At 45.5% G+C, this 26,204-nt stretch overlaps 1 protein-coding gene across 2 annotated transcripts in view; it reads left to right on the top strand.

The window, feature by feature from the left end:
• Window positions 1-26,204, top strand: part of KCNQ3 (potassium voltage-gated channel subfamily Q member 3) — a 306,180-nt gene that overhangs the window by 255,421 nt on the left and 24,555 nt on the right. For both annotated transcript variants that reach the window (XM_057532295.1, XM_007188927.3), the window contains exons 5-9: window positions 3,734-3,889; window positions 5,291-5,401; window positions 7,141-7,236; window positions 8,177-8,271; window positions 21,579-21,605. In XM_057532295.1, coding sequence (XP_057388278.1) covers window positions 3,734-3,889; window positions 5,291-5,401; window positions 7,141-7,236; window positions 8,177-8,271; window positions 21,579-21,605 — 485 coding nt within the window. The remainder of the gene's footprint in view (window positions 1-3,733; window positions 3,890-5,290; window positions 5,402-7,140; window positions 7,237-8,176; window positions 8,272-21,578; window positions 21,606-26,204) is intronic.

The raw sequence follows: 26,204 nt of genomic DNA on the forward strand, positions 1-26,204 counted from the left end.
GAGCATCTTCTTGTGCCAGGCTTGGTGGGTACAATGGACGCGGTTGGTGCCCTGACCAGGCTACCTTCACCGGGAGGATGTGCTCAGCCCTCAGCTGCTATGAGAGTTAGCCGCTAATATTCCCAGCTGTTCCCTTCTCTGGAGACGTACAGGAGCGCCGCCTTGCCCAGGAGCTTATATTGTTCTCACCTTCCTTCCCCCACATCAGGGAAGCACACCGCCAGTGACTAGCTGACACAAGTACCTTTCTTGTGTTGGGACCCGCCCTGTGGTGCAGTCCACACTCCAGAGCTCCCCGTGGGATCAGGCTGAAGGGGGCTCCAGCAGAGACCACATCCTTGCTGAGCTGTTTTTCCTGCCCTGTCTGGTTTCTTTCACTCCCTCTCTCCCAGACCCTCCCTCCATCATCACATGCACCTAAGCCTCTGTCTCAGGCTCTGCTTCTGGGGAACTGCACCCAAGGCAGTGATCCTGGGGCAAGTCGCCATTGGGGAGCTCAGAGTTTTCCTTGTATGTGTTAACAGCTGCATGCCATCCCCACTTGGGCAACCCCAGAATGCCTCCACACAGCTAACTCCTGGGTTCTTCCAGCTCAGGGACACACCCAGATAGGCCGGCATGTCATCGTAGAATGAACAGGAGCTTAGGAGTCAGACAGCAGCTCAGTGCACATTTCAGCTCTGCACCCTTCCAGCCGTAAGAACATTGCTCTGTCTGTATACGAGCTTCCCCAGTGGTTAAAATGTGAATCCTTCCAGCGGCTCACATAAGAAAAGGTACATGTGAGTGCCTGGTGAATAATAAGTGCTCATTAATGGTAGCATGGATTATTTCAGACATGCTCTTCTTCACAAACGTACAAGTAAATATATAAAGAAAATGAAATACAAATTTAAAACACCCGGAGTCTCTCACTGGAGGATGCAGTTTCTTGCCATACATGTTTTATTCCCCATCTGTGCCACTTCTGGCCACAGGCTGGGGGAGCTCAGGGCTTTCTTTTCAGAGTTCTTTCTTCACCCGACCTTCTATTTTATCTTTTATCAGAGGACTTGTCTCCATGGAGCTGAGCTGATTCACAGCTCCAGTGGAAATCAGGGCTAAAAATGTCTGGTTACGGTCTTTGTCCTGTGTTCCCTCAGATTAGAATAGATGACAGTTGGATGTTTGCTATGTCATTCCTGGGAAAAGATGGTCCATGCCACCGCCAGACCCCACAACTGATGCCAGGTGGGCAGAACTTCAAGACGAAATCATGTATGTGGTAGGAGACCGAAGGCAGACAAAACAACTGCTTGGCAAGCTCTGTTTCCCATCCTTCCCCGCAACAGTCCCACTAGACGAGCCTTTAGCCTTTCACTGTGCCGAAGCTGCAGAGCGGTTATAGGGCTGGCCTTCAGTTCCGGGGCAGGCAGTGTGTTCAGGAGGTAAGCACTTACCTGGATTTGAGTCCAGCATTCACTAACTGCAAGAGCTTAGACCAGTTCCTTCTCTGAGCCTGGTGAACAGGCACTTACCAATTCATTTCTTCATTCATTCATTCAGAAAACGTGTTCTCTGGGCCAAGTTCCATGCTTGACTCCCCTGGAAACTCAGAGATGAAGAGTGACAGGCCCATACAGGGTTACACAGGGTTAGACTTTAAAGTTAACGCTCTTACTAAAGTTAGGATCAGCCGGGCTCTGCTTCCAGAACAAATAAGCCCTGGAGTCTCTGTGACTTAGCACAAAAGATGTGGGTGTCTTCTCGCTCACACAGTGTCTGATGTGGGCTGGGTGGTCCTCATCTGTCTTGGAAATGAGCCTTGAGTCACCAAGGCAAGGGAAGGGGGGCCCAGAGCATCCTCTAGAATGGATTTAAGGCAGGAAGTAGCTCCCATCACACCCCCACATTGGCTGGACCCCGGGCCCTCAGCCTGCACCTGACTGCAGGGGGGCTCAGGCGTGGGCAGGAGCCCGTGGATGTCGGGGAGCAGCCATAGGTTCTGCCACAGAACTGCTGACGAAGATTGCCTCCAGGCAGAATTACCTTGCATAGCCTTTGAGACGACTGCAAGGCACAGAGTGGGGACACATTTCACTCCTCAGTGACGACCTTTATACCAGCTCTTAATCCCACACAGCCAGTGCTTCTGTGTGCGCATGGACAGCTGTTTCCCTGCTTAAGCACCAGATGAAACTTCTGACTTGCCCTTGGGGGCCAGAGGGTATGAAAAAGCTTAGGCACGCTAGAATCACACTTAACAGAGCAAGAGGGTCATGCTCATACAGCCACTGGGGAAGGACGATCCAATTCATCTTCTTCTCGAACCCCCGGCGGGGCAGACACTCATGGAGGGGAAGGGCCGGCTGGACTGCCTGCAGCATCTCAGCTAACCTGTCTCTGCTGTAAACTCACACGAGTGCACTGTGCACGTGACGCTGTGGGGAAGGTCAGGCCTCTAAGCAAATGAGCGTGAGAAAGTGTTAGAGATTTAAAGTTTGTTTAGAAAATAGTGAAGGCATTGAAAGAAAGCTAGAAATGAACCCTAGCTCTAGTTGGGGGAGCAAACATCCGGAAAGCTCTCGTAATGGAGGTGACGTGAGTCTGAAGGTGACTCAGTGCTCTCTGCTTGGTCCCATGGGGAGGGACAGGGAGGACAGAGGACCAAGGTGAACAAAGGCACAGAAGCAGGCAGAAAGCAGCCCTGTCAGCGAGATGCGATTCACCCGTAAAGCCAGCTGACTGGCCACAGATGGTCAAATAGATGAACTCTATCGATACGAGCAGCTTCATTCTCTGTGATGACTCAGCAGGAATGACGGTCCTAATCTCCAGACTGTGTTCGCCCACAGACTTTGACTTTCTTCTGCCCAACCTACCACAGTAACCACAGTAACCCTTGGAACTGGAATAGAATGAAAGACATAGAAAGCACCTCAGGGATTGTCATGGTCAGGATGTTTGAAACCTCAGTGATTTGCCCATCTTTGCCGTATCTCTGCACCATCCTTACTATTCCTCAACGTTTTCCTTTAAATCAGCTTTCTCCTGTTTACGTATACGTCCTAGTCTATCATGCAGTAATATCCATGAAATAATAGGTTTTAGTGTAATCTATGCTAATGTGTAATATGGTTTAAATCAGTAGGTGACCACTTCACATAAAAAAACACCTATCTGTATTTGAAGTATCTGTGGCACTTTTGGAACTCTGTGGTCCAGTCCCTTCATTTTAAAAATGAAGAAACTGAGGCTGGGGAGGAGGGGTCATTTGCCCAGAGTTACACAGTCAGTTAGTGGCAGGGCTGGGGCCCTGTCCACAGCTCCGTCCGCTCTGCCAGGATAGCTCCCCCTTGCTGTCCGTCACTGTCCCAGCAGAACTGAGCTTTGTCCTTGCTCTGCCCAGTCCTGCATAGGATGGGGTCTCCTGAGTCCCGAGCCTTGTCTCAGAGGCAGTGGCCAGTCCCTCCTGCCTTCTTGCCTCCAGGGGAAGGCCCTTGAGCTGTGATGTAGAGATCACAGAAATCTTCCTCTCCTCCTAGAGCTATACGCTTGTTCTGTTAATGATGAAAATAATGACCATATTACTGATCCTATTTTACAGTGATGGGAGATGAGGACCAGAGAAAGTAAGTAACTTGCCCGTGTCACAGAGCTGGTACACCTGGACTCCAGCTCCAGTGTGTCTGCTTCCAACCTCCACCCAGCCTCCACCCACTGACCCCGTCCCTGTCTCTGCTTGCTCTCCCAGGAGCTCATCACCGCCTGGTACATCGGGTTCCTGACGCTCATCCTTTCTTCATTTCTCGTCTACCTGGTTGAGAAAGATGTGCCGGAAGTGGATGCCCAAGGACAAGAGATGAAAGAGGAGTTTGAGACCTACGCGGATGCCCTTTGGTGGGGTCTGGTGAGTCCCCACCTTGAAGGCTGCCCGGTGGGGATTGGCTGTTAGGGACAGAGAGAGATGGAGGGCGTGGCAGGGACGCGCTCGGTCAGGCAACTGCATTCTGCAGCCACGGGGGAGAGGAGGCCTCCTCCATTTCTGAACCTGCCCCTGGGAGACACCCCCTGCAGGGGAGGCCCTTGGAAGGGGCTTTTCCATAGTGTTTATAAGAAGTCAGAGCTCTAAACAGTCTGGTCCTACGGTCACTCAGGGACCTCACCTCATTCGTCGTAGGCTGTCATCAGCCAGGCCATGCTATGCAAACAAACACAGTGGCAGATGTAGATGTGTGTACCCAGACCCTCAAACACACCTAGAGACACACAGCCCCACACCCACAGGACATGTGGTACTAAAGCGTTGCTCTAAGCACTTTACATTTATAAATCTATTTTAAGCTGAAATAACTCTTATTATCAGCCCGCTTTTAAAAATGGGGAAACTGAGGCATGAAGTTGAGTAATTCCAGGACGATCTCTGAGCCAGTTAGTGGTTGACTTGGGATTTGAACTCAGGCATTTGGGTTCTAGAAGCCACACTCTTTAACTGCTCCGAAAGCCTGCCTTCCATGTTCATAAAGTACATGTGCGCTGATAACCTACACATGTAAACGCACACAGGAATATTCAACTCATACCAGGACAGACACGGACACAGACCTTAGCCATGCACACATATACACACAATACATATGAATACACCCACAAGAGCACATATATTTAGAATCATGGCTATACACAAAATCACACATAGGCAAAAATACACATGAATGTATGTCACATACACATGTTTGCAATTATTGAAATATTTGTTGACTGATTGACTATAGGGAGGAAATCCTTAACTTAGAAACAGGTGTGGTCTCAAGGCTCCCATATAAATTCGCTGGTACTTAGCACCTTCTCTCCCGTGGGAATCCTTTTTTTTTTTTTAATTATTAGCACTTTTAATTATTATTTATTTATGTTTTTGGCTGCGTTGGGTCTTAGTTTCTGTGCGAGGGCTTCCTCTAGTTGCAGCGAGCGGGAGCCATTCTTCATCGCGGTGCGCGGGCCTCTCACTATCGCGGCCTCTCTTGTTGCGGAGCACAGGCTCCAGACGCGCAGGCTCAGTAGTTGTGGCTCACGGGCCCAGCTGCTCCGCGGCATGTGGGATCTTCCCAGACCAGGGCTCGAACCCGTGTCCCCTGCATTAGCAGGCAGATTCTCAACCACTGTGCCACCAGGGAAGCCCTCCAGTGGGACTCTTATTCTAAACGGGAACAGCACCCTGGTCAGTACAAAGGCTTATAGGTGAAGCTCAGCTGATACATCAGTTAATTTCCTCTCCCTGGGAAGCCGCGTGTCTGAACTCTTCTCTCTTCAGATCACACTGGCCACCATTGGCTACGGAGACAAGACGCCCAAAACGTGGGAGGGCCGTCTGATTGCAGCCACCTTTTCCTTAATTGGCGTCTCCTTTTTTGCCCTTCCAGCGGTGAGTATCTCGGGTGTTCTCCCTAGCGTGACGGGCAGGATCCCTCACCGCGTGGCCCCAGCTCTGCTTTCCAGCCTCATCTTCCATCGTCTCGTATCTTGAATTCCAGCTCTATCAACTCAATAACCATCCCCGTAGCATGGTTTCCCGTCTCTCTGCCATAGGCTGTGCTGATCCCTTCGCCAGGAGTGATCCCCCCAAACACCTACTCCCCTTTCAAGACCCAGTTTCTTTTTTTTTTTAATTTTTTTAAATTGAAGTATAGTTGATTTGCAATGCTGTGCCCATCTCTGCTGTACAGCAGAGTGACTCATAATTATACACAGAGAGACATTCTTTTTTTTAATATTCTTTTCCTTATGGTTTATCACAGGATATTGAATATAGTTCCCCGTGCTGTACAGTAGGACCTTGTTATTTATCCTCAAGACCCAGTTTCAATGCTGCCTTCTTTAGGCTGAGTTAGTCCTTCCCTCCTCTGGGAAGAGCTCTGTAAAGGCATTTCAGACCCCGTGCTGGGATTGCACATTTCCAAATCTGCCTTCCCAGAAGACTGTGAGCTCCTGGGGAGCTGAGATTATGTCTTTCACCCACGTATTCCTTGCACATAGCACGTCCTTTGTATATGTGAGTTCCCTTCCCTTGCCCTGTCATCTACTGTCATCTACTGGTTTATATAAAAAATGCATTTCCCTCAAGATTAAGTTTTGACCCCTGATAGAATAACTTCCCCAAAGCCCAGTGCCCATCAGTGTAATAACAGCAATAATAATAGATAGCACTTGTTGAACATACTGTGTACTAGATTCATGCCAAATGCTTTACCTACACCATCTCACTTAATCTTTGTGAAAACATGAGGAGTTTGGCGCTACATTTATCTCCATTTTTCAGATGAGAAGACCAAGGCTTAATTGGGTTAGTGAAGTTTCCACAGTCACAGGGCTTTTGGGTTGTGGAACCAGGGACCCAGGTCTGCTCATTCCAAGCCTGGCTCTTAATCACAAAGCTTGAAGAGAACCTTCTAGTATAACAAACCCTCTTCCCTGCCCTTCACCTCCCATCCTTTGGTTGCTAATGTTTTTTGTCCACTGCAGCCCTACCTGGTCTATTTTTTTTCTAAGCTGTTTGACCTTGGGCATATGGCCTTTCTGATTCTCAGTTTCCTTATCTATAACAGGTGAGGGCCAGTGAGTGTGCGACTTGGTCTCTGAATTCTCTCTTGACTTGAAAAGGGTGTGTTCCTACCTGTGTAATTCACATGAAAGTCCGACCTGGGTATCAAAACAGATCACAATTCAGAGAGATTCCAGCCAGAGTAAAAGCCTCAAGTGACAATTCAAGCAACTAAAATATTTTTTTAATTCCCTTAATAGTAACTGGGAATCTATTCTGCATCCTACTCCTTACTAGGCAGTTCCTATTACATTATCTCACTTTTTTTCCTAACAGAATTATGAGGTAGGTACCTTTATCCTACTTCCGTGTGGAAGAAAGTGAGATGCAGCAGAGAGGAGGCTGGCCCAGGGTCTCACCGCTGGGAAGTGGCAGAGTCAGGAAGCCCTGGCTTCAAGGCTCCACTTAACCCAGCTCCTACTCCCTGGAAGGGAAAGAAGGGATCTTTCCTCCTCCCCTTGGCTCAGTGTCGTCCTGCTCCTGGGAGTCGGGGGTTGGGGGGGGGCGGGGGCTCTGGGAGAGTCTGGGTGGGGCTGACTTCAGGGCCTGACCTCTCCCTTCAGGGCATCCTGGGGTCCGGGCTGGCGCTCAAGGTGCAGGAACAGCACCGTCAGAAGCACTTTGAGAAAAGGAGGAAGCCCGCTGCTGAGCTCATCCAGGTCTGTCTGCCTGGGGATGAACTGGAATGGGACTCAGATCCCGCAAGTAGCTGCCTCTGCTTGTGTGTCTGTGTGTCTTTCTGTCTCTGTGTGTGTGTCTGTCTCTGTGTGTGTGTCTATAGGCAGCCAGGCAGCAGTGGGTGTTGGTCTCCTGCCAGCTCTCCATCCTTATCTCTCCCCAAACCGTGGGCTGGGGGTTGGGGACCAGAGTGAGAGATGGTGGGAGAGGCAGAGCGTTCCCTCTTTCACTTCAGAGAAAGTTCCTGCTTTGTGGTTTTATGGGCCACTGGGAGCGCAGAGAATAGGAAAAGAGAGAGTGTTCTGGCTCTAGCTGCCTGGGACTGAGTGTCTGCGTGACCACCCACTCGTGAACTCGTGTCCAGTTGGAGCGGGTGTCTCTGTGGGTCAGATACAGGATGGTACATGATGTTACCCTCCATATTGTAGTTTCTAGGCCAGTGCTGATCTCTAAGAGCCTGCTCTATCTTCGCAAACCCCAAACCATCATGGTATACAGAAGACCTAGTATATTAGAATCAAAAACTCATCTCCCGGGCTGTCTCTTGTACTGGGAAATGCACAGAAGTGGAACAGAAGACTGTTTGTCTTCCTACCTGTTTGAGAAAGCTCAAGGAATCTTGAAACGAGAGTAATCCCTGCTCCTTTCAGGGATCTTCTACCCAGCACCCGCGTCCCCCGTCCACTGTAGTTCACCTCTCCACACCCCACACCATCAATTATAGCTCCGAGATGATGGGGTCAAGGAAGGTTTTCTTCCCATAGGAGCTACGGAAAGCCAAGAATCCGGCTTCTCTAGATGTGACCTCACTGCACGTTTTACTCTTAGATGTCAAGGGCTTTCTGTTTTAATGTTGTGGGATTCCATGTGAACGTTTCGGGTGACACCAGGTCATTCCTGCCCCTCTTTTCTCCTCCGCAGGCCGCCTGGAGGTACTATGCTACCAACCCCAACAGGATTGATCTCGTGGCGACATGGAGGTTCTATGAATCAGTCGTCTCTTTTCCGTTCTTCAGGCAAGTGGCCACTCATCTGAATGCTCAGAGCGTGACTGACCATCCCTCCCGTGGGTCTGTATTTGTGCCTGTGGCCTTCACGGTTTCCCGGAGGACGTCCTTCAGGGCAGTGGTTCCCAATCTGGGCTGCATGTTAGAGTCATTAGAGATTAAAATATCCCAATGCCCAGACCATACCCGGGCTGATTCAATCAGAATCCCCAGGGTTGCAGGCCAGGCATCAGTATTTTTTAAAGCTCCCCAGATGACCCCAGGGTGTCACCCAGCGTTTCCAGCTAGACAGTGTGGAGTGGCTGAAAAGGGAGGTCGGGCCAATGTTGGAGCAGGATTAGTGGCTGAGGAAGTGAGCAGCCAGTGCAGTGGGCCACCCTGGCAGTCCTGGAGGCCCCAGCACCTGCCCATGGCCTGCACCGCCAGACCACTCTGGACAGGGGGAAAGGGCACGGGAAAGAAGCAGCTGGGGGGTTCTCTGGGGGCCCAGAGATGTTGTTTTGTGTTCTCAGAGGTGGGAGATTAAACGAAAGCCTTCAGGAAAATAAAATTAAAACCTCTTCCTATGGCCAGCACCTAAGTTATTTTTTTAATTATTTTTTAAAAAATTTCTTTTGGCCACGCCACACAGCTTATGGGGTTCTAGTTCCCCGACCAGGGATCAAACCCGTGCCCCCTGCAGTGGAAGCGCAGAGTCCTAACCACAGGACCGCCAGGGAGGTCCCTGGCCAGCACCTATGAAAAGGGAGAGGGAAATGAATACTTATTGGATGTCCAATAGGTTCCTGGGATCCAAGTTCACATTTCATTTAATTCTCACAGGCATCCTGTGAAATAAGTCAGAGGTTCTCAAATGTTAAGGTGCGTTAAAATCAGTGGGGGACTGTAAACACCAGATCCTGCATCCACCTTTAGCAGTTTCAATGGCATTAGAGTAGCTAAAGCACCTCACACAGGCGCCCCTGTTGATTCTGACACAGTGGCCCATGGTGCATCCTTGGAGACAGGCTGGGTGGTCGGTACCACCAGGCTCCTCTCACGGATGAACCAACTGGGGGTCAGGAACTTTGGTCATTTTGGCCAGTGTCAGCCACATCTAGAGGCCTCCAAAGCCCATGATCTTTTCACTACTTGGGCTTCTGAAATAGACCGCACCCTGCCAAATTTTTTTTTTTTTATTTTTGAGTTTTATTTTATTTATTTTTTTATACAGCAGGTCCTTATTAGTCATCAATTTTATACACATCAGTGTATACATGTCAATCCCAATCGCCCAATTCATCACACCACCACCACCCCGCCTCTTTCCCCCCTTGGTGTCCACACGTTTGTTCTCTACATCTGTGTCTCAATTTCTGCCCTGCAAACCGGTTCATCTGTACCATTTTCTAGGTTCCACATATATGCATTAATATACGCTATTTGTTTTTCTCTTTCTGACTTACTTCACTCTGTATAACAAGTCTCTAGATCCATCCACGTCTCTACAAATGACCCAATTTCGTTCCTTTTTATGGCTGAGTAATATTCCATTGTATATATGTACCACTTCTTCTTTATCCATTCGTCTGTCGATGGGCATTTAGGTTGCTTCCATGACCTGGATATTGTAAATAGTACTGCAATGAGCATTGGGGTGCATGTGTCTTTTTGAATTATGGTTTTCTCTGGGTATATGCCCAATAGTGGGATTGCTGGATCATATGGTAATTCTATTTTTAGTTTTTGAAGGAACCTCCATACTGTTCTCCATAGTGGCTGTATCAATTTATATTCCCATCAGCAGTGCAAGAGGGTTCCCTTTTCTCCACACCCTCTCCAGCATTTGTTGTTTGTAGATTTTCTGATGATGCCCATTCTAACTGGTGTGAGGTGATACCTCATTGTAGTTTTGATTTGCATTTCTCTAATAATTAGTGATGTTGAGCACTTTTCATGTGCTTCTTGGCCATCTATATGTCTTCTTTGGAGAAATGTCTATTTAGGTCTTCTGCCCATTTTGGATTAGGTTCTTTGTTTCTTTAATATTGCGCTGCATGAGCTGTTTATATATTTTGGAGATTAATCCTTTGTCCGTTGATTCGTTTGCAAATATTTTCTCCCATTCTGAGGGCTGTCTTTTCATCTTGTTTCTGGTTTCCTTTGCTGTGCAAAAGCTTTGAAGTTTCATTAGGTCCCATTTGTTTATTTTTGTTTTTATTTCCATTACTCTAGGAGGTGGATCAAAAAAGATCTTGCTGTGATTTATGTCAAAGAGTGTTCTTCCTATGTTTTCCTCTAACAGTTTGATAGTGTCCAGTCTTACATTTAGGTCTCTAATCCATTTTGAGTTTATTTTTGTGTATGGTGTTAGGGAGTGTTCTAATTTCATTCTTTTACATGTAGCTGTCCAGTTTTCCCAGCACCACTTATTGAAGAGACTGTCTTTTCTCCATTGTATATCCTTGCCTCCTTTGTCATAGATTAGTTGACCATAGGTGCGTGGGTTTATCTCTGGGCTTTCTATCTTGTTCCATTGATCTTTGTTTCTGTTTTTGTGCCAGTACCATATTGTCTTGATTACTGTAGCTTTGTAGTATAGTCTGAAATCAGGGAGTCTGATTCCTCCAGCTCCGTTTTTTTCCCTCAAGACTGCTTTGGCTATTCAGGGTCTTTTGTGTCTCCATATAAATTTTAAGATGATTTGTTCTAGTTCCGTAAAAATTGCCATTGGTAATTTGATAGGGATTGCACTGAATCTGTAGATTGCTTTGGGTAGTATAGTCATTTTCACAATATTGATTCTTCCAATCCAAGAACATGGTATAGCTCTCCATCTGTTGGTATCATCTTTAATTTCTTTCATCCGTGTCTTATAGTTTTCTGCATACAGGTCTTTTGTCTCCCTAGGTAGGTTTATTCCTAGGTATTTTATTCTTTTTGTTGCAATGGTAAATGGGAGTGTTTCCTTAATTTCTCTTTCAGATTTTTCATCATTAGTGTATAGCAATGCAAGAGATTTCTGTGCATTAATTTTGTATCCTGCAACTTTACCAGATTCGTTGATTAACTCTAGTAGTTTTCTGGTGGCATCTTTAGGATTCTCTATGTATAGTATCATGTCATCTGCAAACAGTGACAGTTTTACTTCTTCTTTTCCAGTTTGTATTCCTTTTATTTCTTTTCCTTCTCTGATTGCCGTGGCTAGGACTTCCAAAACTATGTGGAATAATAGTGGTGAGAGTGGATATCCTTGTCTTGTTCCTGATATTAGAGGAAATGCTTTCAGTTTTTCACCATTGAGAATGACGTTTGCTGTGGGTTTGTCGTATATGGCCTTTATTATGTTGGGGTAGGTTCCCTCTATGCCCACTTTCTGGAGAGTTTTTGTCATAAATGGGTGTTGAATTTTGTCAAAAACTTTTTCTGCATCTATTGAGATGATCATATGGTTTTTATTCTTCAATTTGTTAATATGGTTTATCACATTGATTGATTTACATATATTGAAGAATCCTTGCATCCCTGGGATAAATCCCACTTGATCATGGTGTATGATCCTTTTAATGTGTTGTTGGATTCTGTTTGCTAGTATTTTGTTGAGGATTTTTGCATCTCTGTTCATCAGTGATATTGGCCTGTAATTTTCTTTTTTTGTAGTATCTTTGTGTGGTTTTGGTATCAGGGTGATGGTAGCCTCATAGAATGAGTTTGGGAATGTTCCTTCCTCTGCAATTTTTTGGAAGAGTTTGAGAAGGATGGGTGTTAGCTCTTCTCTAAATGTTTGATAGAATTCACCTGTGAAGCCATCTGGTCCTGGACTTTTGTATGTTGGAAGATTTTTAATCACAGTTTCAATTTCATTACTTGTGATTTGTCTGTTCATATTTTCTATTTCTTCCTGGTTCAGTCTTGGAAGGTTATACCTTTCTAAGAATTTGTCCATTTCTTCCAGGTTGTCCATTTTATTGGCATAGAGTTGCTTGTAGTAGTCTCTTAGTATGCTTTGTATTTCTGCGGTGTCTGTTGTAACTTCTCCTTTTTCATTTCTAATTTTATTGATTTGAGTCCTCTCCCTCTTTTTCTTGATGAGTCTGGCTAATGGTTTATCAATTCTGTTTATCTTCTCAAAGAACCAGCTTTTAGTTTTATTGATCTTTGCTATTGTTTTCTTTGTTTCTATTTCATTTATTTCTGCTCTGATCTTTATGATTTCTTTCCTTCTGCTAACTTTGGGTTTTGTTTGTTCTTCTTTCTCTAGTTCTTTTAAGTATAAGGTTAGATTGTTTATTTGAGATTTTTCTTGTTTCTTGAGGTAGGCTTGTATAGCTATAAACTTCCGTCTTAGAACTGCTTTTGCTGCATCCCATAGGTTTTGGATCATCGTGTTTTCATTGTCATTTGTCTTTAGGTATTTTTTGATTTCCTCTTTGATTTCTTCAGTGATCACTTGGTTATTTAGTAACGTATTGTTTAGCCTCCATGCGTCTGTGTTTTTTACGGTTTTTTCCCTGTAATTCATTTCTAATCTCATAGCATTGTGGTCAGAAAAGATGCTTGATATGATTTCAATTTTCTTAAATTTACTGTGGCTTGATTTGTGACCCAAGGTGTGATCTATCCTGGAGAATGTTCCGTGCGCACTTGAGAAGAAAGTGTAATCTGCTGTTTTTGGATGGAATGTCCTATAAATATCAATTAAATCTATCTGGTCTGTTGTGTCATATAAAGCTTCTGTTTCCTTATTTATTTTCATTTTGGATGATCTTTCCATTGGTGTAAGTGAGGTGTTAAAGTCCCCCACTATTATTGTGCTACTGTCGATTTCCTCTTTTATAGCTGTTAGCAGTTGCTGTATGTATTGAGGTGCTCCTGTGTTGGGTGCATATATATTTATAATTGTTATATCTTCTTCTTGGATTGATCCCTTGATCATTACGTAGTGTCCTTCCTTGTCTCTTGTAACATTCTTTATTTTAAAGTCTATTTTATCTGATATGAGTATTGCTACTCCAGCTTTCTTTTGATTTCCATTTGCATGGAATATCTTTTTCCATCCCCTCCCTTTCAGTCTGTATGTGTCCCTAGGTCTGAAGTGGGTCTCTTGTAGACAGCATATAGATGGGTCTTGTTTTTGTATCCATTCAGCAAGCCAGTGTCTTTTGGTTGGAGCATTTAATCCATTCACGTTTAAGGTAATTATTGACATGTATGTTCCTATGACCATTTTCTTAATTGTTTTGGGTTTGTTTTTGTAGGTCCTTTTGGTCTCTTTTGTTTCCCACTTAGAGAAGTTCCTTTAGCATTTGTTGAAGAGCTGGTTTGGTGGTGCTGAATTCTCTTAGCTTTTGCTTGTCTGTAAAGCTTTTGATTTTTCCATCAAATCTGAATGAGATCCTTGCCGGGTAGAGTAATCTTGGTTGTAGGTTCTTCCCTTTCATCACTTTAAGTATATCATGCCACTCCCTTCTGGCTTGTAGAGTTTCTGCTGAGAAATCAGCTGTTTACCTTATGGGAGTTCCCTTGTATGTTATTTGTCGTTTTTCCCTTGCTGCTTTCAATAATTTTTCTTTGTCTTTAATTTTTTCCAGTTTGATTGCTATGTGTCTCAGCGTGTTTCTCCTTGGGTTTATCCTGTATGGGACTCGCTGCACTTCCTGGACTTGGGTGGCTATTTCCTTTCCCATGTTAGGGAAGTTTTCAACTATAATCTCTTCAAATATTTTCTTGGGTCCTTTCTCTCTCTCTTCTCCTTCTGGGACCCCTATAATGCGAATGCTGTTGCATTTAATGTTGTCCCAGAGGTCTCTTATGCTGTCTTCATTTCTTTTCATTCTTTTTTCTTTATTCTGTTCTGCAGCAGTGAATTCCACCATTCTGTCTTCCAGGTCACTTATCCGTTCTTCTGCCTCAGTTATTCTGCTATTGATTCCTTCTAGTGTATTTTTCATTTCAGTTATTGTATTGTTCATCTCTGTTTGTTTGTTCTTTAATTCTTCTAGGTCTTTGTTAAACATTTCTTGCATCTTCTCGATCTTTGCCTCCATTCTTTTTCTGAGGTCCTGGATCATCTTCACTATCATTATTCTGAATTCTTTTTCTGAAAGGTTGCCTATCTCCAGTTCATTTAGTTGTTTTTCTGTGGTTTTATCTTGTTCCTTCATCTGGTACATAGCCCTCTGCCTTTTCATCTTGTCTATCTTTCTGTGAATGTGGTTTTCATTCTACAGGCTGCAGGACTGTAGTTCTTCTTGCTTCTGCTGTCTGCCCTCTGGTGGATGAGGCTGTCTAAGAGGCTTGTGCATGTTTACTGATGGGAGGGACTGGTGGTGGGTAGAGCTGACTGTTGCTCTGGTGGGCAGAGCTCAGTAAAACTTTAATCCGCTTGACAGCTGGTGGGTGGGGCTGGGTTCCCTCCCTGTTAGTTGTTTGGCCTGAGGCAACCCAACAATGGAGCCTACCTGGGCTGTTTGGTGGGGTTAATGGCAAACTCTGGGAGGGCTCACGCCAAGGAGCACTTCCCAGAACTTCTGCTGCCAGTGTCCTTGTCCTCACGGTGAGCCACAACTCCCCCCCCCCCGCCCCCCCACCTCTGCAGGAGACCCTCCAACACTAGCAGGTAGGTCTGGTTCAGTCTCCCCTGGGGTCACTGCTCCTTCCCCTGGGTCCCGATGCACACACTACTTTGTGTGTGCCCTCCAAGAGTGGAGTCTCTGTTTCCCCCAGTCCTGTCGAAGTCCTGCAGTCAAATCCCACTCGCCTTCAAAGTCTGATTCTCTAGGAATTCCTCCTCCCGTTGCCGGACCCCCAGGTTGGGAAGCCTGACGTGGGGCTCAGAACCTTCACTCCAGTGGGTGGACTTCTGTGGTATAAGTGTTCTCCAGTCTGTGAGTCACTCACCCAGCAGTTATGGGATTTGATTTTACTGGGATTGCGCCCCTCCTACCGTCTCATTGTGGCTTCTCCTTTGTCTTTGGATGTGAGGTATCTTTTTTGGTGAGTTCCAGTGTCTTCCTGTCGATGATTGTCCAGCAGCTAGTTGTGATTCTGGTGTTCTCACAAGAGGGAGTGAGAGCACGTCCTTCTACTCCGCCATCTTGGTTCCTAATCTCAATAATCTAAGCTTTCACCTTAGGAAACTGGAGGTGCCCGCGACTTGCCACTAGTTGCGCTCAGGCAGGAAACGCGCTCACCGACACCATCAGCAAAGTGCCCAAAATCCTTGCCAGATTTTAGACACTGTGGTCCAGAGCTCAGATTTTTAAGTGTGTGGATAGAAGGCTGGGTGGACAGGACCCTTGAGTTGGAAGAAGAAGTAGAGGGACACTCAGAACTCATACCTGGAGTGGGCACCCTGCTCTGAAGCATGTTTCTGCCATGTGTCTGGGTTCATGAACCATAGCATGACCCAGTGCTGGACGGGTGGCTCCCCCCAACCCCATCCCACCTTCCCACACTCTCATTGTGGAACCTGCGACCAGGCTCTGAACTCGGCCTCAATTTTCCCTCCACTTCCATCACCGGACTGTCATAAAGATTTAAGAAAATTCATGACATCATGACTGACTCATTTCCCTGCATAAAACTTTCCACTGGATAACCATGATGAAGAGAACAAGATCCAAAACCTGACCACAACCCACAGGGCCCCAGAACCTCAGGGTCCTGCTTACCTCTCCCATCTCAGCATCTATGGTGCTGTTACTCCCAAGAGGGTCTAGTGGCATGTGGCACTTTCTAGTCCAGGCATTCGGTCCACCAATATTTTTGAGCCCCTTGTACATGCTAAGGATTGGACCAGACCATGCAGGTCACGAGTGACTTGTGAAGGACTCTGACCTTGATCCTGAAAGCGAAGAGAAGCTATTGGCGACAGAGAATGACATGATCAGATGTGTGTTTCAGGAAAGTGACAGGAGGGAGGATGGATTGGACAGGCTCAGGATTCTGCACAAGGAGATCAGCTAACAAAGGAATGCAGGATTCAGGGGAAGAGGAAATGAGAGCTTAAACCAAGGTAACAGCAGTAGGAAGGGAGGATAGAGGGAGGACCTGAAAGGGAATAAGCAAAGGGAAAGAAACTCAGGGAGTGATGACTTGTGGGAGAGTTAACGAGATGAGAAGAAGCAAGCCTTCCGTAATGGAATGATAAATTTTGGTTTACTAACTTTGTCTTCTTACTTGTAATTAGATTTACTCAGAAGATGATCTCTGTGATTCCTTTTGATTCTAACATTCGATTGTTGCTATAATCATTTTGGGTTTGGGGTAGTATCAGCCTTCCTTGGGATAACAAGGGTCTTAGAATGGGCAGGTGGCTTCCCCTGAGGAGAACAGAGTGACCTTGAACTCAAAAACAAGAACTTGTGCAACCACATTGAATTCTGAATCAAGAAGATTTCTGTTTTCTTTGCATCCCAAGGTCTTGGCAAGAGGACCATTCTTTTGGGTTGATTTATTATAAATAAGGCATTGTCCTAGCTGTCGGAGACTCCAAGGAATACATTGTGCTGCAGACAGCAGCTGTGATATGGGAATGGCTTTTAAGAGAGAACATTTCTTTCTTTTTTTCAAGGACAAAAGTATAAAGCCACTAGAGAATTCACTTGGCAACCATTCTGAAACAAGGCCATCCCTTGGGAAAAGAATGTCGCCCCCATATTCCAACCCACTCCATATGTTTAATGGCAAAAAAAAAAAAAGTAGCTGATAATACACTGTTGTGTCCTCACCTGCTTCCTAAAGGTTTTTTTATTTGATTTACTTTTTTGAAAAAACACTTTATTGAGATATATTTCATATACTATGAAAGGATTTCGCACGCCATAAAAGGTACCCTTTTAAAGTAACAATTTGGTAGGTTTTTAGTATATTCACAAAGTTGGGCATTGATCGCCACTATCTAATTCCAGAATATTTTCATTACCCCAAAAAGAAACCCTGTGCCCTTTAGCAGTTACTCTGGATTCCCTCTTTTCCCCCAGCCCTTGCAACCACTAATATTTTCTCTCTCTATTCTGCCTATTCTGGACATTTCATATAAAAATAAAATCTTATAATATGATTTCTTTCACTTGTCATAATATTTTCAAGTTGCATCTATGTTGTCTTGTGTATCAGAACTTTATTCCTTTTATGGCTGAATAATATTCCATCATATATACCCCATTGTATTTATCCATTCATCAGTTGATGCATATTTGTGTTATTTCCACTTTTTGACCCATGAACATTTAGGTACATGTTGTGTGGATATGTGTTTTCAATGCTCTTGGGTATATACCTAGGAGTGGAATAGGTAACTCTATGTTTAACATTTTGAGAAACTGCCAGACTGTTTTCCATGGTGGCTACACCATTTTATAGTCCTCCAAAAGATTTTGAAGGATGAAGTTGTGTAACCCATTTCTAAGAGTGGTGTCATATCAGTTTCCAGCAAATGTAGTTCTTTGTTAATTTGCAAGTATATGTGTGTATGTATACACACGTGTACATATGTGTATGTATATACATGCATATTTTGGGCTAGCAGTGATGAGTGATGGTATTGCCTTTTTTGTTTTTCTTTTATGATTACTTAAAATTATAAAATCATTACTTTTGAATTGCAAAGAACCTCGGAGAGTTTCAAGTCCCACCCCAATTTTATATGAGAAGAAACTAAGGCCCTCAGCAGCTCTGGAACTTGCTCAAGGCCACACATCATGTTGGGCATAGCTGGGATCAAACCCAGGTCTTCTGAGTTGCTGGCCAATGGAAACTGTGTAGACCTGGTAGAAGTAGGTGGTAGGAGGCTGAGAAGGTACAGGAAGATGCTGGGGGGATGGTAGATTGTACATCCTCATGCACAAGCAGAGAAGAGAGCAGACATTAAAAACCAGGTGTTACTTACCACCAACAAAAAAACATGCACACAGATTTGTTCCCTAAAAGTGATAGTAGAATTGTCTATAGCTGCACTGCCCCATATGGTAACCACTAGTTACAGGTGGCTGTTGAGCATCTATTACTAGTGCAACTGAGGAATTGAATTGTTAATTTTCTTTAATTTTAATTTAAATAGCCATATGTGATTGATTAGTGGCTACCATTGGACAGTGCAGCTTTGGAATCATTAGATATTAGAACTAAAATGGAGCTGAGACTTAGGCCCAAGAAACAGAAGTTACTTGACCAAGAAGACCCAGTTAATTTATTGTAGAACCAGAACTTGTTCTTTTTATGACCAGCGTCAAGGTTATTGGAGTGCTTAGAAATGGAGAAGGGGAACTATATGCAGTAACCCTTTGCTACGGCCAAATAACAATGGATCTGTTTTCATACAGGCTATCTCATTTAATCTTTAGAATGTCCTGGGAGATAAGTAGAATGGGTAACTCCATTTTTCATAACCCCAAGCTTATAGGTGAAGAATCAGAACATCAGTGAGATTAATCAGCTTGTCTAATGTCACCCAGCTAGTAAGCAATGGACCAAAGATTGGAACCCAGGTCTTATGCCAAAGCCCATTATATCTCTGGAAAGAAAGAGTTTTTTAGGGAGAAAATTGGATGAAAGTAAGATGAGACAAGTTTTGTTGAGATAATAATAGCCTTTTCTGAAGATTGTTGTTGTGAAGGTCAAACTGAATAAAATGTGCGAAAGTACCTGGCCCGTCCTAGGTGTTTAGTCTCTGCTGGTTGAATCTGTGCTGGAAGGAAGCAGTGGGTGTATGGCACAGAGGAGAGAAGAGGGCAAGGAAGACACTAAACTCCCAAAGCACAGTCCTGGGAAGCCACTGTTAGTGACAGCAGGGCTAGAACATCCCCTCTGGAATGTGGTTACAAACCCTTTCTTCATTTATCCATGCATTCGGCAAGTATTTAACTGAGCATCTCTTACGTGCTAGACACTGGGCGTGGCATTGGGGATAGAACAGTGAACAGGAGAGGGTCAACCGTGCTAGTCCTGTCACATGGTTGATGGAGACAGGGACAGAGAATTGCCCACTGGGTGTTATCTCTTGGAGTGTGTTGGGGCTTTGACTAGAGCAGTTGCAGTGGAGCAGTGGGCAGAAAGCGAGCTTACACAGGCCAAAGGGTGACAAGGAAATGAGCACGTGGGGACAGTGAGTGCAGATGACACAGCTGCAAGGGATGTAGGGCTCAGGTTTTATCCTTGATGGGAATGGTATAATGGTAGAGAGGGGTATAGGCAGATGCAGTGGTGGTGGAGGGGAGGGCTAGAGGAGAGAGCAGGATGGAGGGCATGGGCTTCAAGGCACAAGTGAAGCCGTCAGCAGGAGCATGGACCCTTCATCCATCAACACTGAAGGGAAGCCAGTGGGCGAGACCAGGTATAAGATTGTCAATATGGTGGTAGGACCATGCGGCAGATCTCTGCTGAGGTCAGGGTCACTGGCTGGGGTGGGGGGGGAAGTGGGGAGGTGGGGGAGTTCTGATGCTGGAGTGGGAGGCATGGAATCATCGTCCTGTAGCATGAGAAAGGAATGCAAGTGGTGCCTCTGATTCTTTTTTTAAATTGAAATATAGCTGATTTACAATATTGTGTTAGTTTCAGGTGTACAGCATAGTGACTCAGTTATATATTTTTTCAGATGATTTTCCATTATAGGTTACTACAAGATCCTCCCTGTGCTATACAATAAATCCTTGTTGCTTATCTATTTTATGTATAGTAGGGTGTATCTGATAGTCCCATGCTCCTAATTTATCCCTGCCTTTAGCACCGCCCCCCACATTGCCCTCTGCTCCCATCCTGCCCTCGGCCCTCTCCCTCACCTTTTCCTTTTCCTCTTTTTTTTTAAAGAGCTCCTGACTTATTTATTTATTTACTTTATTTTTTTGGCTGCATTGGGTCTTCGTTTCTGTGCGAGGGCTTTCTCCAGTTGCGGCGAGTGAGGGCCACTCTTCATCGCGGTGCGTAGGCCTCTCACTATCACGGCCTCTCTTGTTGCGGAGCACAGGCTCCAGACGCGCAGGCTCAGTAGTTGTGGCTCACGGGCCCAGCTGCTCCGCGGCATGTGGGATCTTCCCAGACCAGGACTCGAACCCGTGTCCCCTGCATTGGCAGGCAGACTCTCAACCGCTGCACCACCAGGGAAGCCCTTCCTTCTCCTCTTACTGCCGTCCCTACTTTTCCTGGAGCCAGAGACCCAGAGGATTCTAAAAAGTCAGAGCTTCTTCTGTCCACATGCTTCAGGAGGGGAAATAGGCCCAGAGGATGTGTCCAGCTCAAAGCCACACTAGACCCACAGGCTGAGCTGACGCATGAACTAGAAATCCTTAACTCTCCAGCTGGTCCTTTTGCTCTTCTACCAAGACACCTCATATTCTCTCCCCATTTCTCCCACCCCTGGATCCCAACGATAGTCCAGGTATTCATTCAGTATTTCCTGTGCACTTATGAAGTGCCAGGGTATGGGGTGCTCAGGTTTTAGAGCTGAGAAAAGCAGAGGCTCTGCCCCCGCACGACCATGTAATTCTAAGACAATGTGATCCAGTCCAATTCCACATACGAAGATATTAGCTCAGCCTCAACCCTGGGAATTTAGATAGAAACACCAGGAGGAGCCCCTCCAACTGGAACTTAAAGGAAGAGTAAGACCGTTCTAGGCAGAGCCTGAGCGAAGTCTCGGTTATGCATGTGTGTAGACTGCGTGTGGCCTCATGGTTAGAAGTGTGGGCTCCGGAGCTGGATCACCTAGGTTTGAATCCTGACTCGGCTGCTTCCTGGCTGTGAGACCTTGAGCAATGGACTGAATCCCTCTGTGTCTCAGTTTTCTCATCAGGAAAATGGGGGTGATAATAATATTTACCTCATAGGGTTGCTAGTGATGATTAAATAAGTTAATCCATAAAAAGCACTTAAAAGAGTATCTGCCTACTAATTACCGCACAATAAATATTAGTGATGATGATGTCGACTGTAATGATGATGGTGGTGACAGAGTGATGGGGTGTGTGGCTGATAAGTTATGAAGTTCCTGGTTTCCTGATCTGTCCCCACCGCTGAACAGATCACCTGAACCCAGCACAAGGTGTGGGGCAGAGTAGGTGCTCAGCAACCATTCTGGGGATGAATAAATGAATGCATGGCTGAGAAGAACCCTGGAGTTCAGAGCCAGACCTGTTAGGTCACAGGAGGGGTCTGGGGTCTGGCTGGGGAAACCCATGTCATTCACTGGCTCTCCTCCACTTGCACCATCTTGTCCCAGAGCTCCACCCTGCTCCTTCGTCTTCATCAAAGGGAAGCTTGGGGACAGATTTTGGGGAGAGGGGGAGCTGTTGCCTGTAATTTATGCTGTGTTTATTTTTTTCTCCCCCGTCTCCTCACAGGAAAGAACAGCTGGATGCAGCAGCCAGGTATGTTTGTGATTATGAAGCCTCTTCTTCCCACCACTGTGTCGGGACAAAGGGTCCAGTTGGGTACACTGTAGGGCCCCTGGGCAGTCATGCTGGTCGTGAGATAGAGTTTTGGGGTTCACTGCTGTTGCTGGCCGCCATTTTCCTCTGCCAATTTCATGTTAATTTACTCAAGAACAACTTAATTGTGATCATAGCAGCAGTCACACTTTGAGTGTTTCTCCTCTGTGCCTGGAGTCCTGCATGTGTTATCTCATGTGGTCCTCACATCCACAGTGAAAGATCGACTCTCGTGTCTTCATTTATGGATTGAGGAGACTGGGGCTCAGAGATGTTGAGTTACTCTGCCTGGGTCACACAGCTACTGAGGAGCAAGACCAAAATTCAAACTCAGGTCTGAATATTAAGACCATGTTATTTCCATTATATCTTGCTTCGTTCGCTTCTTGGGCTCACAGATGGTTCTTCGAAAAGTGAATCAAGACTATAATTCATGATCCCTAGTAAAACCATGTTCACTAAAGGCTGCTGCAGAAGGAGGTTGAGCTTCTGCATGAGTCCTCTCTCTTCCTTTTGGTTCCCTCTCGACAAGATGTCACAGTATCAGGGAAACTATGGACCCTGCTCGAGATGGTAAAGGAAGACCATCTCTCGCAAACAGTTTAACTGTTTGTATACAAGTCACCCCTCTTTATCCACAAGGGGTTGTTTCCAGGACCCTCAAGGATACCAAAGTCCGCAGATGCTCAAGTCCCTTATATAAAATGCCAGAGTATTTGCATATAACCTATGCACATCCTTCTGTGTACTTTAAATCATCTCTAGATTAGTTATAATACCTAATACAATGCAAGTGCTATATCAATAGTTGTAAACACAACATAAATGCTCTGTAAATAGTTGCCCGTATGTGGCAAATCCAACTTTTGTGTTTTGAAACTTTCTGAAAAATTTTTTTCGAATATTTTTGATCCTCACTTGGCTGAACCTGTGAATGCGGAACCTGCAGATATGGAAAGCCACCTGTATTTATAAATAGAAATAGTTATAAATGTAAATATACATTATGTATATAATATAGATTTAAAGTATTATTGTTGACAAACTACTTGTAAAGCCTCTCAGTCAATCTCCTGGACACCAACTTAGCTGTTGTCCTTCTAGAGCTGACAGATTGGGCAGAGGAGGTGGTGGGACCCTGGACCATGTGTATGGGAACCACTTAATCCTGCCTGGAAGGAACAGACAGCACCACTTAACTCACAGACAAAGACACAGTTTGGACTTTCTCCCTCCTTTATGCAGACTTTCAAATGGAAGGAGCATTTCTTGCTTGGAACCAGTCCGGACTCTAGGGGGCATCTGGGGAGATTGCAAAGGAGGGCTGACCACTGACAATGACAGTGTCAGGAGACATTTGCTAGAAGACCTGCAGCAGCTCATGCCTCACAGAGGCAGAGCGGGAAGATGCCTCAGAGATCCTCCTCTGGATGCTTTTACAGAAATGAGTCCCCCCCAAGAAGGCAGTCTCACCCCAACTTACAGAAATCATGAGCTCGAGGGGTTACGCGATCTCAGGACTCCCCATGGAGTTCTCTTTCCCCCTCATCTCATGACCAATGGGGTTTTAAATCATGCAGGTGTTGACATTGCAAATGAATTACTGCATTGACCTTTATATCCTTTTCTATGCAGACACGAACAGAATTTAGCCAAGTTGGAATGTATGTGCAAAATACCGCTGTGCACTGGACTGGGCACTTTGGTTTCATTTGGGCTTAGATGCATTTTGCAGCTTTGCTGGGCATGCTTCTCCAGTTATTGAAAATGGGTCTCTGAAATCTGCTCATCAACTTACTCGTGCCTCTGTCAAGAACTCTCCACTCTGCCAGGGGTACACACAGAGGGAACGTACATTCCATGATTTCTTGGGGTTAGAGTTGCTGGGTGTTTTCTGGCTCATCCTCTTCAGGAAGAGCTAGGTCAGTTACATAAGCCACTCAGCCTCCCTCATCCAGGCTCAGGGTGCAGCGCTTCTGATTTGAACAACAAATAGGTTTGGCTGATGGATTGGCAGGGGAGATGGCAGGTGTGAAGCTTGGAGGTGGTGCCGGAGATCTGGAGGAAGGATGGGTGAATTGTCGACAGAGGAATCAATTCTTTTACCGAAGAAGGCAGGGAGCAAGGAGACCAGAGAATGGTCAGCCATATACGTGTGCATTAGATGAATACTTACTGGTATACCATTCGCTTCTTCAACAGGCTGCCTGCTAACTGGTGTTTCTATCTTACTTTATTATTATTTCTAAATAGCCAGAATCAGATTTGGAGTTCATCTTTTTGACACCTTCTAACACAGGTGGCCCACACATCTGTTTGTCAACCCAAGGAAAGAGTTATGTTCTCTTTAACTTAACAGCTCCTGGTTCTCTGTTGGGATAAGAAAGGGAACATTTTAGTCAGCTTGTTGGAAAGAGCTCATACCTATAGTTGCTTATAAAGCTATTGCGTGTTCCCACCACCCTCCCCCCAAAGGGTCAAGAGAGCTGAGCTTCTTTGGTCCCAAGGATGGGACTGTCTTGACTGATTTGCTTTTATGCAGGCTTGTTTGAGGAACAGAAGCCCCCTGACTTCCTACAATGGCTGGGAGGTTGGCTTTGATTACTGTGTGCTTCCTTCTCGGGATCTATAGATCCTGAGAGACAGTTGACAACCCACCGCCTCACCCCTTCTCACCTAGTTTAGATGCCCCACTCATGGTGCCCTTAAGTAGGACTCAGCACTTCCCCTAAGGAAGCGTTTACTTTATTTATTTTTTTTAATATATAAATTTATTTATTTTTGGCCACATTGGGTCCTCCTTGCTACGTGCGGGCTTTTCTCTAATTGTGGCGCAAGGGGGCTACTCTTCGTTGTGGTGCGCAGGCTTCTCATTGCGGTGGCTTCTCTTGTTGCGGAGCATGGGCCCTAGAGCGCGTGGGCTTCAGTAGTTGTGGCACGTGGGCTCAGTAGTTGTGGCTTGCGGGCTCTAGAGCGCAGGCTCAGTAGTTGTGGCGCACGGGCTTAGTTGCTCCGCGGCATGTGGGATCTTCCCGGACCAGGGCTTGAACCCGTGTCCCCTGCATTGGCAGGTGGGTTCTTAACCACTGCACCACCAGGGACGTCCCGCATTTACTTTATATACAGTCAAAACTTTTAAAATTCCCTCTTCCTCTCTACCCCATGAGTTTGATAGGGCTAACACTGTGCCTGAAATGTAGGATGTACTCCATAAATTTGCTGAATGTATAAATGATTTAATGAAGGAGATATTGTGCAATCATTTTCCTTAGGAGGAAATTGAGCTCAAGCGTTTATGTAACTTACACCTAAGCCAAGGACAGAAATAGCTAAGATAAGGATTTCAGATATAGGTCTGTCCGACTGTATCAGACCATACAGGCTGAGTCCCACCACAGCACAGGTGGTCGTCATGCCCTCTTTGTCCTCCAGGAGAAAAGAGTGAGGTCAGTTAATCTAGCAAACTCTTGATCCTGGCGCTTGTTCTCTCTCAGCCAGGAACTCTTATCTCTTTGTTCCACTTGCTCCTTCACTTCATTTGAGACTCTGCCAAATGTCACCTCCTGAGATAGACCCTCCTTGCCTCTCCACCACACCCCAGTCTCTACCCCTTGACCCTGCTTCAGTTTCCTTGTTAGCACTGATGGTTACCTAATAGATGATGCATTTGTTTCTTGTCTGCCTTCTCCACTAGATCAAATGCCTCCAAGGGGCTAGACTCTGTCTGTTTTGCTCACTGCTTTTCTCCAGCACCTGAAACAGTGCCTAGAACAGAACCTGGCATGTGGTTGGCTTTAAGTAGATATTAATTTACTGAAAAAGTGGGTGGATGGATAAATGGATGGATGGATGGATGGATGAATGGACAAACCCTTTATTCCCCAAGTGTCAGAAACCCAACTTAAAGTACCTTGGACTCAGAAGGAAATACAATGGCTTTCATAGTCACCCATCAGCGAGGATGGGAACCCCTGGGCGGGAAACAAGGAACAGGACCCTTCCAGAATCTCTCTCTTCAACTCTTGTCTGTGCTTCTCTTTTTGGTTCCACTGTCTCAGCTGACTTTCTCCATACTGATAAGACTGTGGATGTTAGCAGCCCCAGGATCACATATTTTTTCCTCTTTCTTCTGTCCACCTGTTCTTCACCCAAGTCTAGTTTGAAAGATCCCAGGGAAGCATTTAGATTGGCCCAATTTGGGTCACATGGTCACACCTTGGTCTCTGTGGCTCAGAGAGTAAGAGGTTAGTAACAATGACCAAACTCTAGGTCATGTTTCCACCAGTTAGGGTGGGTGGGTGTAGGTTCAAGATACTGTGTTTGGCAGCCCCCATTAGAGTCACTTGGTTGAAGATGGGAGATCTGTTCTCCAATAGAATAGGGTTCTTTTTCCCAAAGAATAGGGGGTGACACATAGAGCAGACAGACATGACAGATGCCCATGACAGGCATAAATTCTACTCATAACTTTTCAAATTCCTAAAAATAATATTGCATTAAAGAACATCAACACTAAAACATACTGAGCCTCGTTTACTT

The sequence above is a fragment of the Balaenoptera acutorostrata genome, chromosome 17, assembly GCF_949987535.1.
Source record: "Balaenoptera acutorostrata chromosome 17, mBalAcu1.1, whole genome shotgun sequence".
In the NCBI taxonomy this organism is placed as follows: domain Eukaryota; kingdom Metazoa; phylum Chordata; class Mammalia; order Artiodactyla; family Balaenopteridae; genus Balaenoptera; species Balaenoptera acutorostrata.